Raw genomic sequence first — 15,215 nt, 5'->3', positions numbered from 1 at the left:
CATCATCTTCAATGGAAAATTTACCTCTTCTGAAGCTTGCAGTCCAATTTTTCACGGTCGCATACGAAGGACATTGATCACCAAGGGTATTAAGCATATCTTCGTAAATCTGCTTTAAATACAGGTACTTGATGATGGCTCGATATTCCAAATTATCGATTTTCACAATTTCGATGGACATCTTTTTTCTCTTAATTTGTTGTGTAACTCTGGTTTACTTTTTTGACCTCAAAGTTCACACTGACACTTCTAATGAGTTATTATTGTTCGTTACTTTGGTAACGCAATATTTTTTTAGGCTTGGCTCACTAGATATCAATACATCCTCGTACGTTTAATTTATGCTTCCATATTCGAGACTATCTATATCTGACTGATGAAAACCCATCTTATTTCGTGATCCAAATCCTAAATAACAGATACTGTATGAAATTTCCAAAAACATCATTAGTTTTCGTTCAGCATCAGAACGACTTCATGGTTAGAAGATGAGTTAATAAATAGGGACGAAACAAAAAGGAGTGTAATTTAGCATTCCGGAGAAAATGTAGAAAATGAGAGGCCAAGAAGGGATTCGGCATTCATGATTGGGTAAGGGAATAGTCTCCCTCAGTTAATTCATTTCAATTAATCATTTGTTTAGAATTTCAGATCTATTCTGAATACAGTTTTGCTATGAAATTACGGATTCATTTAATGAGATAATCAGAATTTATTGCTTTGGAAATAGGTTTCACTTTTCAATTGGGAAGGACACTTCCAGTTCACTGCATAGGTTCAACATCATAGCATTAGTTCCAATACACATGGTCCTCCAAAAACCGCGCCTCGTCCCATATCTTCCTCCAGGAAAGAGGTAAAAATTTGATATTTTTTTATTAAAAGCATGGGCTCATTAGAGTAAAAACAAATGCGATCACATAGCATGTTCAGTTTTGACTGGGCGAACTTCAATTTTGTTTTTTCTTATAGGAACCTACACAGGGTGATTTAACGCAGTTGTCTATTACACCTTTATTTAAAACTATAATCACAATTAAGGAATGTATCAAAGGAATTTGGACTTGGACAAAATAAATAAACGTTCAATTATGGCTTTGCCAACGATTCGGAACTAATTGTTCCTTTCTCAATGTTAGAAAGAAGGCTGTGACTAGAGTCCCGACTCGGGACTCGTGTCCAGTCCCGAGTGACGTCATTAAAGACTGATATTCGGTCCCGAATTCAGCGATGCCCTGAATTGGTGCTTTGAAATTATTAAGCAGTGAAAGAAGTAGCGAAAAACTCAATTTTCAGTACAAATCATAAGCCTATACCCAGTCAAATAGGAACAATGATTCTTATTTCAATCAGACATGTAGATATGAGTTGTTGAAGATAAATTGATAAATATGTTGTTGAATTTTGAATTATATTTTATTTTCAAATCATCACATTCATAAAGAGAAAAAAGAGCATTCTTGAAATGAAACATCTAAGGTGAACATTTTAAACAGAACCACTGTCTTTACCTTTTTGGCTAAATTTTCATACACTTCAAATAAATTTCATGGAGGTGCCGCAGCACTGTCGTTATTTCGTAAGAAATATCATACATTTCACAAATATATTTGGCAGCCTCCTTTCTCGATCACATTTTTTCAATCAAGAAAGGCCGCGTCTTGCAATTCCTCTAGATCAATTTACACTGAGCAATTCACAACTTTCTCACCAGTTAGAATTGCATACTTTGCTGCTCCTTCCATTCTCAAATTCCAAGATAGTATTTTCTCCTGTCTTTTCAATCTTTTGATTTAGAAAAAGCCTACACTATTTTTGATAAGGAATCACTTATTGAATGTTGTCGCAACTATTCATAAATAATATTATAAGTTTCTCGAACATAACCTCAAAACCCTTTTATAATGTCGGGACTGGACAAGGATCCTGAGTAAAGCCAAGAGACTTGTTTGGTAATTGAGTCATTTGATTTCGACAGTCGGGACTGGACACAGATCCCGAGTCGGGACTCTAGTCCTAGAAAGAAATCATTTATTAATTATAGACAAAACAGCAGAGATGTAGTGATACTGGGCTGCTATTCTCGAGCATTCGCAATATATGCGATCGTACGCATCGAAAAACGTTGTGATGTTTCCAGAGTTTCATCAAAGCATTGTATGCTTTCATATGGGCTTAACACAATGCTTTGGTGAAACTCTGGAAACATCTCAACGTTTTTCGATGCGTACGATCGCATATATTGCGAATGCTCGAGAATATCAGCCCTGGTCGTTTGCACGAATCCGGGGAAGCAAATGTATATGGCAGAAATCGAGAAGCAGATTCTGAACCTAATTGAGGAACAACCAACCATAAGTACAAGATCCATAGCCAGGGTCGTCTAAGTGAGTCACAGTAAATGAATAGACTAAGACAAGAGCAATTGTACCCCTACCATTTCCAGAGAGAGTTCAAGCACTCCAACCACAAGATCATTCTCGAAGAAAATAATTCTGCCTGTGGTTTTTAAATCACCAATATCTAATAACATCTATTCTGTTCACTGACGAAACCACTTTCACAAGAAATGGAGTCTAGATCAGACTCCTGTATTGAATGCTTATTGGGCCATTTTTTCACGAATGTCAGGTGAAAGTGAAGACTTTCTTCATTTTCTCCAGAACAATTTGCAAGGATTACTAGAAGATGTTCCTTTCAATATTCGGCAGAGAATGTGGTTGTTACTGGATGGAGCACCCCTCCGAAGAAATGTTTGAAATTATTTAAATAACGTGTTCCCAAATAGGAGGATAGGATGTGATGGGTCCATTTCTTGGCCTGCACGCTCCCCGGATTTAAACCCCTGTGATTTTTTGCTTTGAGGTCATTTGAAAACATTGGTGTACAGTGACGTTGAGGCGGATAGTGCGGACGAACTAAGACAACGCATTGAAAATATACTTGTGAAATCATTCGTGGGCACACTGATATGATAACTGCTTCCTCTGTAACCATTCATTATAACGCCGGGCAAGACTTTGTGCCCATCAAACGAATGGTGATCACTTCGAACAATTTCTATGAACAATTCTTAGCAATTCTTCTTCTTATATACAGGGTCCACGAAAACGTAGATCCATTATCGAAACAGAAATTCATCAAAATCTTCGTTTTTTTAAATGGCAACCTATATATTGTTAAATATTTTTATTCGCTTTCAATTGTTATACATAAGAAACAGAAAAAATATGGGTCGCCATTTAAAAAAGTTAATATTTTGATGGATTTCTGTTTTGATAATGGATCTATGTTTCCGTGGACCCTGTATATAATATGGATATTTACAGAGAAAACTTTTAGTGTTTCATTTATTGACTAGACACAGTCCAAATTTGAATCAATTACGTAGAATAGGGACGGAGCTATAGTCCTTTACGTAAGTACCTCAAACTGTCAAAATATTAATAAAACGTCAAATTTCTCGAAAACCGTTCAGAATTAAGACATAGAGTCATTCGGGGTAACTGGGCGCAGTGGGTAAGAGTGCGCAGTGCGTATATCTCGACTATGCAATGTATGAAGGAGGGGTTCATTTGGGTGAAGCAAGGGCGTAGAATCGCCATATTAGTTTTTCATAAGAGTGCGCCGTGCCACGTTTCTTTAACTTTTTATTTGCAATCAATCAAATTCACTAGTTTTCTTGTTAATTTTTAGCATCTCTGCACATTCTGCCAGGTCCAAGTTCCGAGTCCCTCAGTGTTAAACAATATTTTATTCGATCATGGGCATATTAATCTAAATATAGGTATAATAAAACATTTTAGGTTCTCTTAGCTGCTCAACTCTGTAAGAACGTCAATTCAAATTTTGGCTTACTGGGGAAAGTGTGCGCGGGTAAGTGTGCGCATAGATTCATTATATTATTGTTGATTTTCTTGGTTAAGACTCGATCAATATTGTCCTATTTGTTCAGAAAAATATGAAGAGCCACAAACAGGGGAATGTATCAAGTGTTGTGTTCACCAAGAATTGTGGCACGAACAATAATGCACTGCTTGCAAAAAGGCGCTTCTGTATTGACAATAAACAGGTTTTCTCTAATATTGTAACATTTTGATGACATTATTTTGTAATTTGTTCTGATTGTGTGGTTCACTAAGCACTGCGTTCACTTACCCTGTGAGGGTGCGCACACTTACCCGCAATACGGGGCATGTGAACGCACTCCGATTTTCTCTATTAAATTCTTTTTTGCGGGAAGAAAACGTTTTTGTTTGTTTGCTTTTTGATGTTTTCTTATAGATTAGAAAATTCTCTATCTTATGAATATGTTTTAATTTTCCTAGCTTCAACATTTGAAACAGGGTATGGCTTGAAAGGCAAAAGTGCGCACTTGGAAATCATCAATAATATCAAACATGGTATTTATTATTATTGATTCATTTGAATTTCAGGAAAATGTATTCATCATCCTTTTTTTCAAAATCAAATTATTTCAAACATATAATCATTTGCCAGAACTCTTTTCGACAACAAAATTCTTTACGATTCTTTTTTGGTTTTTTTTTCCTATCGATTTAAAAAGTGGGACATTTCATAACTTTTCGGTGTTTTGTCGTGTTCACAACCGCGAAGAAATTACGTCTGCGTTGATATCGAGAGTTATATGTAGGTTATGATCCCGACTCATAAGTCGGGACTGAAAAGATGATAATTCATTTGCCCTTCTACGCCTTCGTAGAAATCAGATCAGTAAAGTTACTTACATACATACATACATGCCTTATCTTATCTGCCATAAGATGCCGTGAATACGAGAATGATCTGCCGGGGTGAGAATGATCCTTCATCATTGAATCGCGTATATGCAGATACAATAGCGACAGTTATAAAGAATAATTATATCTTTCTTATTTTCATTGTCCGAGTTCTTTGGATAGTAGAGATAAAACACAGATGGGTGCGTTATTTTTTGCCTCACAGAAATTTTTTGTACGGTGTTGTGATAGTTATTTGAGGCGTTTAGTTCCTCAAAAAACGACTGTTTTTTAAAGGTGACCCTAAATGTTTAGTGGGGTGACATTGATCAGGTAATCAATCGTTCCCAATACGTTACACCGGGTGTTTTGGAACCCGGTGAGGCAATTTTTTTTTGACAGAAGATAGAACTAATCAAAATAAGTCATTACACCAAAAATTGTCTGTATAAAATATTCAAGATGACTGAGCTAGAACCCCTGGAAGATCGACAAAATTTCAAGGACTTTAGAGAGTGACTCCAGAATCGGAAAAACGAAACAAAATATAAACATATGGCTGGACAATGAATTCAGTTCAGTTCTTCCGAGTCTATCTGATAAAACAATTGTTTTATTGTGCGATTTAGGGTGAAAAAGGTGTAGAAAATTGAGACAGTTTATTGAAAGTGCTTATGTTGACAAGGTGCAATTATAGTTATCCTCCTTCATTCCATTTTTACTACGATTCCTGGAAGGTTCGAGCAAGAAAGAAGATTGTGATGACCATTGTGACATAATTCGTGAATGATTTAGACGAATTTTTTTGGTGAAACTTAACTTTGAACAAATATTCTTTTTTTCTCACTTTGTAATGAGTTTTTTCCTGTCACTTGGTATCGAAATGAGCCGTTTCATGAAATCGTTTTAGTTACTAAATACATATTTAATAAGAAAAATTTGGCAATCCTAAGTTGCCATTTTCATTCTTGCGTAAAAATCGAACAGGCCAATATCCTAAACGAAACCATATGGTTGAATCAGTCATCACGAGATAAGTTTGTTTCATTTCTTTGCGATAATTCAGATAACCAATGATGTAGGGTCGTATTAGGATATATTTTAGTAGGAAATAATTTTCAATTTTTTTTTTCAACTTTGTCATTTTGAAAGTTTTGTATAGGTGATTTTCAGTGAAACGCTTTAATTTGACCAGTTCTACCTTCTGATTTTAAAAAAAGCCTCACTATCAAATCAAAGCCTGTATAAGGAAACTTACGTTCGGAAAATCAATTCATAATATATAAATAACTTTAATGATAAAGTTCTATAAAGATCAATCAGAATGAGAAGAACGGAAAAAAGTTTGTTCAAAATAATAGTAGTAATTATTCAAATTATTTTCTTTTTAATAAATAAACGATTATTCAATAAGAATCGATCTAATCCTACGAGTTCAATCTCCCTCATTTTTGAATAACGGAAAAAATACTGTCACTCGGAGTAGAAATGATCATTTTCTATTGAAAGAATTACTTTAATGCTATAAAATTGATGTGATAAATCTCACCCCATACCCAGACGATCAGTCTTTTTTCAGGAGGTAAATAGATTTTTCTTGACAAATTTACTTACACTAACTTGTTTCAATGTTGCACTTTCAGGACCATCACTATTTTTGTCATAATTCAAACAGTTTTCTATATTCATCATTTCTAAATCCTTAAAAAACTGTTTGAATTGTGACAAAAATAGTGTTGAAATTGATCAATCTGACCCCGGTTTACGGTACCTATTTAAGTATGAAAGCTGATCATATGGATTCATAATTCTACCAGTGCTTGTGCTAAGAAAAATCATAATATGCTCGGCAAAACAAGATGGCAGTTGACCTAGCAAATGGTCTGGCTCTTTAAATATAAGAATCAGATAATTTCTACCTGGATCAAGACGGAGAAAAGTTGTTTCGCGGCTTTAAGTCCCCTCTACCACGTTACCACTTACCCCACCACCTGGAGCCAGCTGCGCGCCAGGTCGCTAAGCCGCGCCACTCATGCATTCAAGGTTCGGTTTGTTTGAAGGCAGCCGTGTCGTAGCCCCTCCAACAACTAACGGACTAACACAACCACCCTCACGAATAAGGGATGTTGCGATAGAAACCGGAAGATACGTCTGTGCATTCAGCTTGGATTTTCCGTGCGTTTTCTTGCCTGGATTATCGCTTGGAGTGTTTAACGTTGATGTGAGATGTGTTTTCTTGAGTGTCTGGTGAACTTTCCATGCTCAACTGTTGATATAGCGATTAGTGATTGAACACCTTGGTTTACTGGATTTTGCGGGTGTGCAATCATGAAAATGTTTGGAACGAGTGTAAACGGGTGCACGTCCAAAAGGATTACGCTGAATGCAGTTTTGTTTTTGTTGTGTGTGCAGTTTTTCACTTTTGGATATACGTCAACATCAGATGGTATGTTAATTTTCGGATATCAACAACGGTGTGATATGAAGTTTCAAATTCAATTTGATCTTGCGCATAGTACGCCTGGCTAGTTTTCGTAGGTCTTCATCATTCGAAAAAACAAATTGAATTGAGGTTTCCCACTCAATCTCGCACTGATTTCGATTCTCAAATATTTTTCAGATATTGGGAAAACCTCTCAATTTGACAATAAGACGAATAAATGAATTTTTCCCAATATTTCGTTCGAATCGGAAAGATATGAATGGGTTGAAACCTTCGAATATAATATCAGGGTTATTTTTCATTCTGGCGCCTTTTCAGTTGATATCCTTGGGATTCTTTCCACGCTTAATTCGAACTGTCACGATATAAAATTGATATCGAAGAAGGTTATTGATAGGGGTTGAAAACCGGCAATCGACTCGGAAAAAATGAACCGTTTGGGGAAATTTACAGCGTTTTTCTTCCGGGTTTCCACTTACTCCTCTTCTGTCCGGCTGTCGGATATTGGTTGAATAATTTCATACGGCATTTAACGGAGGATTGATGTGGTCGAAGATTCACCCCCGATTTCCGTATTTATTGAAAATGTTGGGGGAATAATTTCCGGACGCCCTCAACCCGGAATACTTTCCGGTTAGAAATCCTTGTTGTGTAGGTAAAGGTATAGCTCCCCTCTATTCTCAAATTACCTTCATTTTGTACTTCAGACAATAATAGTGAATAGATCTCGGTATAGACACTAGTATTTGAATCAAATGGACAGAAACTTACAGATCGAGTGACAGATCCATCGGAGATTTCTCAATAACTTTTATGCTGCAGCAGATCTATTTTTGTGATTGATAATTAAAAGAGAGTCCATAACTTTTTAACATTTATCAGAAAATACCATCAAAACAAAACTTATCGCATACGAAAACTGTACCGCGTGTACTTGGCGCCCGAGTTGGCGCCACTAATGCGCTTTCTTTTTTTAGAAACTAAGATTTGCCTGGATTATTTGAATTTGGTTTTATGAATTCCAGAATATATCGAATCCAACCCGCATCTCGCCCCGAATCAAAGAAACACGAATAAAAAATTGCGTTTATGAAAAAAGTCAGGGCCAATTCAGATAAGTTGAGGTTTGTATGCTAAAAAAAACTCTCCATATAAAGACACCGATTACATCAAGGGCTCACATACATTATCTGGTAATACAAAGGCATCTCTTGCTCGTATTTCATATCTAATGAATTCCTTTCCACGCATGGTAATTTGAAGCTATTTTAAATTCCGTCAATCTCACTGTGCATGCACGTGCGCTCTTTTCTGCCAAGCAATATAGGCATGCGCCTTTAGGTCATTCGAATTTGCACGCACGCGTTTCGTAGCCATTTCATTCCGATACGACAGGACAGGTTTATTCGGTATCTTCAATATAAAATTCCGAGTAAAATTCGAATGCAGTATTTTAGGAAATGTAGCTATGACTCGGTATGAACTTGAAAACTGCTTTCTTCTTCATATCCTACAAACCCATTTATTTTCAAAAATGTACGTACTTTTTGTCAATAAATTTAAATTCCTCGGTAGGTTTTCAACCTTGGAGGCACCTTGTGGCCCTCTTGCTTTCTTACATTACCTCCATTAGCAAAGAAGGCTCGAAAGAAGGTTTATAGAAATCGAAGAAGAAGTAGGTATTACATAGTTATGAAAACGCTCAAAATTATGTATGCAAATACTCGTGCAAATATTGATACATTTTCGCTCGATCGTAAGCCTCGATTACTTACCTTGTCACTTACGATATTTTGGCAAAAATGTTTCGATATGTATAAAATACTCGATGTATTACCGGAAATTTTAAATTTTCTATCTTGGTTTTCACACTCTAAATTGGCGGTCGTTTTCCATATCACGAAATTTACCAAACGGATTTAAATAGGAAAGAACACGTAACACGATATAGGAATCTAAGACTCATTTTAGTTGTATACAGTGATGCAATAAAAATTCCATAAGGATATCACTGAAAAATGAATCAGAATTCAGCGAACACCGTGGCCTTTCATCTTTGGAAATTATAAACCAGTATAAAGATTTCAGGCGGATATTTTCACAGCCATCTGGTTCCTAATAGTCAGCAATGGGGGAGCAAAATGATTAATACTGCAAGATGTTTAATTCAATCGATCGACCATTTAGAGGTTGACGTAGAGGGTGCATATTTATGAGAGTGAAACATAATGGAATCTCTCAATTCTCAAAGTGATCTTAGTTCAGGTTGATGTGAGGGTTGACGCATCTGACAGGGTCGAATTCTCGATTTTTGTATACTGCGTTTTCACTCGAATTATCTCACAAACTTATCATAATAATATATCCCTTAAAGTGTTTCTTTTGACCTCAAGAATCTACTGTTCGCATATTTGTACCAGTCAGAGATTCATCCTGAATATTATATCTCGAGTTATATTTGCACAATAACAACTTCACGTTGGCCAGAGTTCAACCATTTCTGTAATAAAAACGTATATTACTACCTTTGTATTGAATTTATGAAGCCATAACACACTTGATGAAAATACATATAGGTACTCCATTCACTTTTATTTTAGCACTCGGTTGGCCATGGAAATTTGACACATTTCACTCTGTATAGTACGAAAATGTGGGGTTATGAAGCTTTTCATAACATTTTTGGGTTTTAAATCAACGATATGTTGCCCGTTCTACGTAAAAGTTCTGTTATTACGTATTTTATCACAATGTCGAATCTCTTCGGAAAATATGTGACGAACATAATTGAAGTTTATAGAAACTGATTGAAGGCATACCAAATCCAGTTATTTGCATGGAAAATACAAGAGATCAGAATAATATCATAATATGCACTAGCTTGAGGAGAGTTAATGTTCGTTATCTTCTTTGGCTAAAGTTTGAATACGTTACATCAGTTTTAGATTTCAAAAATATTAACCCGAAGATGAAATGCATATGATGCAGTGGTTGGGAATGGGTATCTCCCGAAGGAATTAACAGATAATTACAAGAATGTTAAATTTTTCAACAAAAAATCATCTTGCATCAATGTAAATAAAAGGAATTGAAGGAAGTTTCAAGTCAAAATGAACTTCACCTTCGAACAAAAATTTCAAATGAATAAACAATTAACAGGACAACTGGCGCGTATTTGTGGCAGCTCATCTTGATACATTGATAAAATAATAATAAATAGGTATTTATTTAAGACATTTACAATGTATAGGACAAGTCAAATGAAAAATAGAAAAATCAATTTTCGGGAACTTATTCTACGATGACCGAGACGATGACATTCATCGAAAATCCTGTAGTAAACTCTCGAGTAAACTTTTCGCATGAATTCACTCAAACATAAAATTCTCAAATGCCACCACTTTTTTGGATCTATCAATAGAAGGAAATAATTTGTCATCCTCTTCATTTAATACTCGATTTAATATTTCTGATTGTGAAAATATTCAGCTGAAATATAAGTCGTTCAGATTCAGATGAAACATTATATCGAGCATTATATAAATTCCGAGATAAATTCTCTTACATATTGAATATGTTCGCTACCGTCTGACGTATTGTGGATTTTAGAATATCAGGGTATAACTATGTATTTGAATTCTAAATAGCATTTCCTGAAACCCTGTCTTCTCTCTTTTTCAATCACTTTCGACATTTTCGTAATAAAAATTGATATTAGTTGTGGCAACGGCGTTATGACATTAACGACATTTCATGAGTGCCAACCTTACTCCGTTCTAGTTACAAAAACTTGAGAAAATTATTTCATGGCCAACCGACTGCTAAAATAAATATGAATGGGGTATAATAAAGCTGAAAACTGAACAACATGATTTTCCCAGTGATTTTCTAACATGAGTTATTCAATAACGAAATAATCCATGTTCTTTAGTATTCTCTTGTATGGAGTATAACGCCCAAGCGTAGGTGAAAAATCTCGTTTAAAATAATTGCCGAGATAATTGCGTAAAGTTTCATCTAAATATTATGGCAACTGAGACGAAAACTATTCTGGATACTATTTGACCCACCAAATTCACAATAAATATCCAAATAACCCTTATATGTATTTCTCTTTATTTACCAAACCTCGTTACCAAAATTTTTTGTAATCAATCAGTTACTCATAATCATCATTTGATTAGCCGTTTCTTAAACTTCTGTTCTCGCCTCGTGGAAACTCTTCGCTGTCCATTGTTTCTGGTATTCAGCTTGGTCTTCAGTTATCAGAAACCGGTCCTCATTAAATTAACAGTTTTTGGTTATCGACGAGATTATAATTTTGTAGTGAATTTATATACATAGTTTGTACGGAGGTTCGTACTCTATTGACTTCCCGATAAACAAGCGGATTAGTCTTTCTGCACTCTTGATAATAGACACTTGCACAATTAACAGCCTGCCAACAAATTGGATCATGTTGTACGAAAATGAGAAAGTCTTTATCCATATATTCAACTCAAACGATTTCGGTTATTCTCCCAGTTGAGAAAACATTATAGCTCTCGGCAGTGAATATTTCACTTTCGGAATTCATAATGCAAGAAAAAATTATTGGAAATTAATCATTGTCTGATGTATCGCTCCAACTCTCATTGGAGGTGTGATCGGTACACATTTGTTTATGTATGGTTTCGCCGTCATACCCATTACAATGACCGAGGACTTTATTAATCTCAAGGATTAATGGTAAACGACTTTTACGTATTTCGTCTATAAATAGTTCTTTCGACAGTTTTTTCCTGATACCTACTAGTGAAACAATGGAGTTTTTCTGCAACCAATCCTTTCTCGTTTGATTGTGAAAATTCCGAGGGAAATTTTACTTAGGTATTTTTGAAAATATGTTGCACAGATTCCGGCTCGGATTACGGTAATTCTCGTAATTCAGATCTTGCGCCACCGAGAATGAAAATTAACCCAAGCTGTTGTGTGCATTACAGAAAAAATGAATCGCACTAATTAAGTCATTGTTGCAATTGTAACATGAGAACTTGAAGTTCATTTCTCAACAATAACTCGACAGTAACTTTTTCATATATGAAATTCTGCCGCAATAGTTTCTACTCTTATGCTCCTTCTCATGTTACCCAAGGTAAAAACTGCTGAACAAAAGAATTGTATCTTGTATCCTTGTAAGACTATATAGTTTTTGTTTTCATTCTATTTCCTTTTGGGAAATCGATAAAACATTGACATACTTTGTAGTGCCACTATTTCATCTGCCAAATTAAGTGTTGATGACTTATTCAATGCAAGTCGTTATCTACGCTGTTTATTTCAGTTGTGAATTATTCCTCTACGATTTTCCGTGAATGTTTACATGGAAAATGTATGTTATTATTTCCAGATTTGAATCTGTATAACTGTCGATCCTTGAAATCACCGGTAGCCGGTTATTCATGAAAGTAGTAGTTTAATAACCGTTAGAGATCCATGAATATTTGTTTCTCGTGACACCAACACAGAATGGTGAACCTCAGCTTTATTGGCGGTTACAGTATAAACGAGAAACACGCAACCATTAAGTAAATATTTAATGATCTTATCTTCGATGTTATTTAAGATTTTTGACCAATTTATCGACACGAAAACTTCCTACTCGAAGAAATCTTCTAGTTTAGGCCTAAATTATGGAATTAGTCATCTTTCTAATCAACTCGTTCCCTAGGAATGCGATATTTTCATCAAAGAACATATCCGAAAAACTAAGCAATGCATACGAAAAGAAGAAGTATGGGATAAAGGATCCAAATTTTCACTCTTCACATCTCTGGAATGATGAAAGAAAACCTCGAAGAAAACAAAACTGGGGATAAAAATTCGTTTCGCCACAATAGGTTCTCCTGTAAAAAAACAAATGTCTTATCTTGTCGAAAAATAATTTAATTTCGTCTTCCTCATCAAACTCGGAGTGCACCATTTCGATGTTGTAATTTATCACTGGCCGAGTCAATGCCAATTTTTTCTGTTTGCTCAACTTTCATACCCCATTGCTCCGGAAATAATTTTTTTTCACAAATTGAGTTTTCCTTTGACAATATACCGCTCTCGATACCGCCTGTTCTGATAATGATATTTTTCGAAATACTCAATCGAAATACACTCGGAAATACAGTATTTGTATTACTTATCTGAGTTCTTATCTTCTAATCGAGCTTCTAAACAACAAAGCATCAAGACGAGCATCAAGATATCTTGCTAGTAAGTATAGATATAGTAGAACTAGGTCTCGAACTAGGTGTACCTAACGTGTTGTAAACGTAAATTGTAAATTTTTCCCTCGATTGTCATTGTACCCAATTTCGTTGAAACTCTGTCTTTTTTATTAATTTCATGTTTTATCAGTCAAGATTCGTGGAAAACTCTACAAATTTCACACTCTTTGTTATCTCAGGTGGATTGTGTCAAGAAATCAGTTATTCGCTCGTCTATTCGTCGTTATATTGCCTTTCCATTTATTTATTTATCCATGCATGGGACACATAATCTTTTAATTATTATACTTCAAGCCGCTTCAAGCCGTATTACACTTGGTAATATACGAAACTCTCGACGAAACTAGTCTGTAGAACTCGAGGTAGAACTCGAGGTAGAACTGGCAAACCAACCCACAGTTTATGGGGGTTGTTTTTTTCGACTTGTTTAACGCACCCTTGAATCTTCTGTGGAAATTCTAAACCGACACAATTGATAAATCCAATAATTGAACTGATTTTTTTTTTTACTTGAATTCGAGCTTGAATTGAATACAGAATGTTCCTAAATTGGACGTACAAACAGGTTCAAACGAAAGGAGGAGACTCTTCGATAATTTTAAGAAAAAAGTCCCTTGAACAGGGCTTTTAGCCCTTTATCACGAATTTTTCACAACTTGTTTTGGTACCAATCCAAAAATTTAAACTTAAACACAACACCCTGTATCTCGAAAACGAAACGTTTGTGATCCCTTGTCTATGGGGTTTTTTCTTTCTTAAAATTACTTAAGAAATCTCCCCTCTTCGTTTGTACCTCCAATTCAGGAGCACCCCGTATAAGTATGAAATAGGATTTTACCAATTACCACTCGTTTCCGTATCTTTCTTCCTTATTCCGAATCCAAGTCCATATTTCGAGAATATTTTGTCGAGGAATGTGCCGAAATACACTCGGAAATGCAGGCATAGAATACAGATTTTATCGTGCTGAATATTTGATGAGCTTCACTCGTCGAAGTTTTTCCGAAGGTTTCCATCGGATGTGTCTGTAACCAAAAATATAAACTATGTAGATTTATATCCCCCGTAACAGAGCTATCGCTCGGAGATTCAGTAATAACTTATTCAGCAACCTTTTAGCAAATTGAACGTCCGATACTTATTTCATTGAATTCGTAAAAGAAAGGTAAAAACCTCGGTAAAAACGGCTGTGCCAACGCATTCTTGATGAAAAGCTGATTTCTTCGCTCTTTTCTAACGCTATCTCCATCTTTAGATTTTTTGAATGAACTGTTCATCTCTTCTCGGTTTAGGTTACCATATGGATCTCGATATGAATACATTATCTTTTTTGTCGAATACATTATCTTTTTTGTCACAGTCTTTTTTATGTTTATAGTAGTGATAAAAAATTTTTTGAACTTGGGGCGATTTGTTCCTTTTGAACAATGCTCTGGACTCAGCTCTCGACAGGTGGCAGGTGGCCAATGACACTCCCTTCCCGCACTCCCTATAACATCTCTGAAGATTTTTTTAATATTCACCTAAGGTTTGCATTCATGTTTCTTCTGAACCAGATAAAAAAAATTTTTTCGTAATTTTTCTCATCCTCACGGTAATATAATGTGTCTGAGATCAGAGGAGGAGGGCGTTGTCTAACTTTGTTGTTGCCATTAAATAAACTAGAAGATATGGTTGTAAATTCTTCCAATTCATTCATTTTTATGTATACAAAATATCAAAATAAAGGAATATATTTCCATGGGCAAAGTGACCAAATGGCTACAAACATTAGAA

The 15,215-nt window shown here is 35.3% G+C and overlaps 1 protein-coding gene across 1 annotated transcript in view; it reads left to right on the top strand.

Moving 5' to 3' along the window:
* The first annotated feature begins 6,767 nt into the window (after window positions 1–6,767).
* The window catches only part of LOC123313030 (hemicentin-2), a 108,267-nt gene continuing 99,819 nt past the window's right edge, over window positions 6,768–15,215 (top strand). The window contains exon 1 of the mRNA XM_044897693.1: window positions 6,768–7,185. Within this exon, the coding sequence (XP_044753628.1) occupies window positions 7,068–7,185 (118 nt within the window). The 5' untranslated portion in view covers window positions 6,768–7,067. The remainder of the gene's footprint in view (window positions 7,186–15,215) is intronic.

This window comes from Coccinella septempunctata, chromosome 5 (assembly GCF_907165205.1).
Source record: "Coccinella septempunctata chromosome 5, icCocSept1.1, whole genome shotgun sequence".
In the NCBI taxonomy this organism is placed as follows: Eukaryota; Metazoa; Arthropoda; class Insecta; order Coleoptera; family Coccinellidae; genus Coccinella; species Coccinella septempunctata.
Note: the sequence above shows the minus strand (reverse complement) of the source record. Positions and strands in the feature narration are given on the sequence as shown.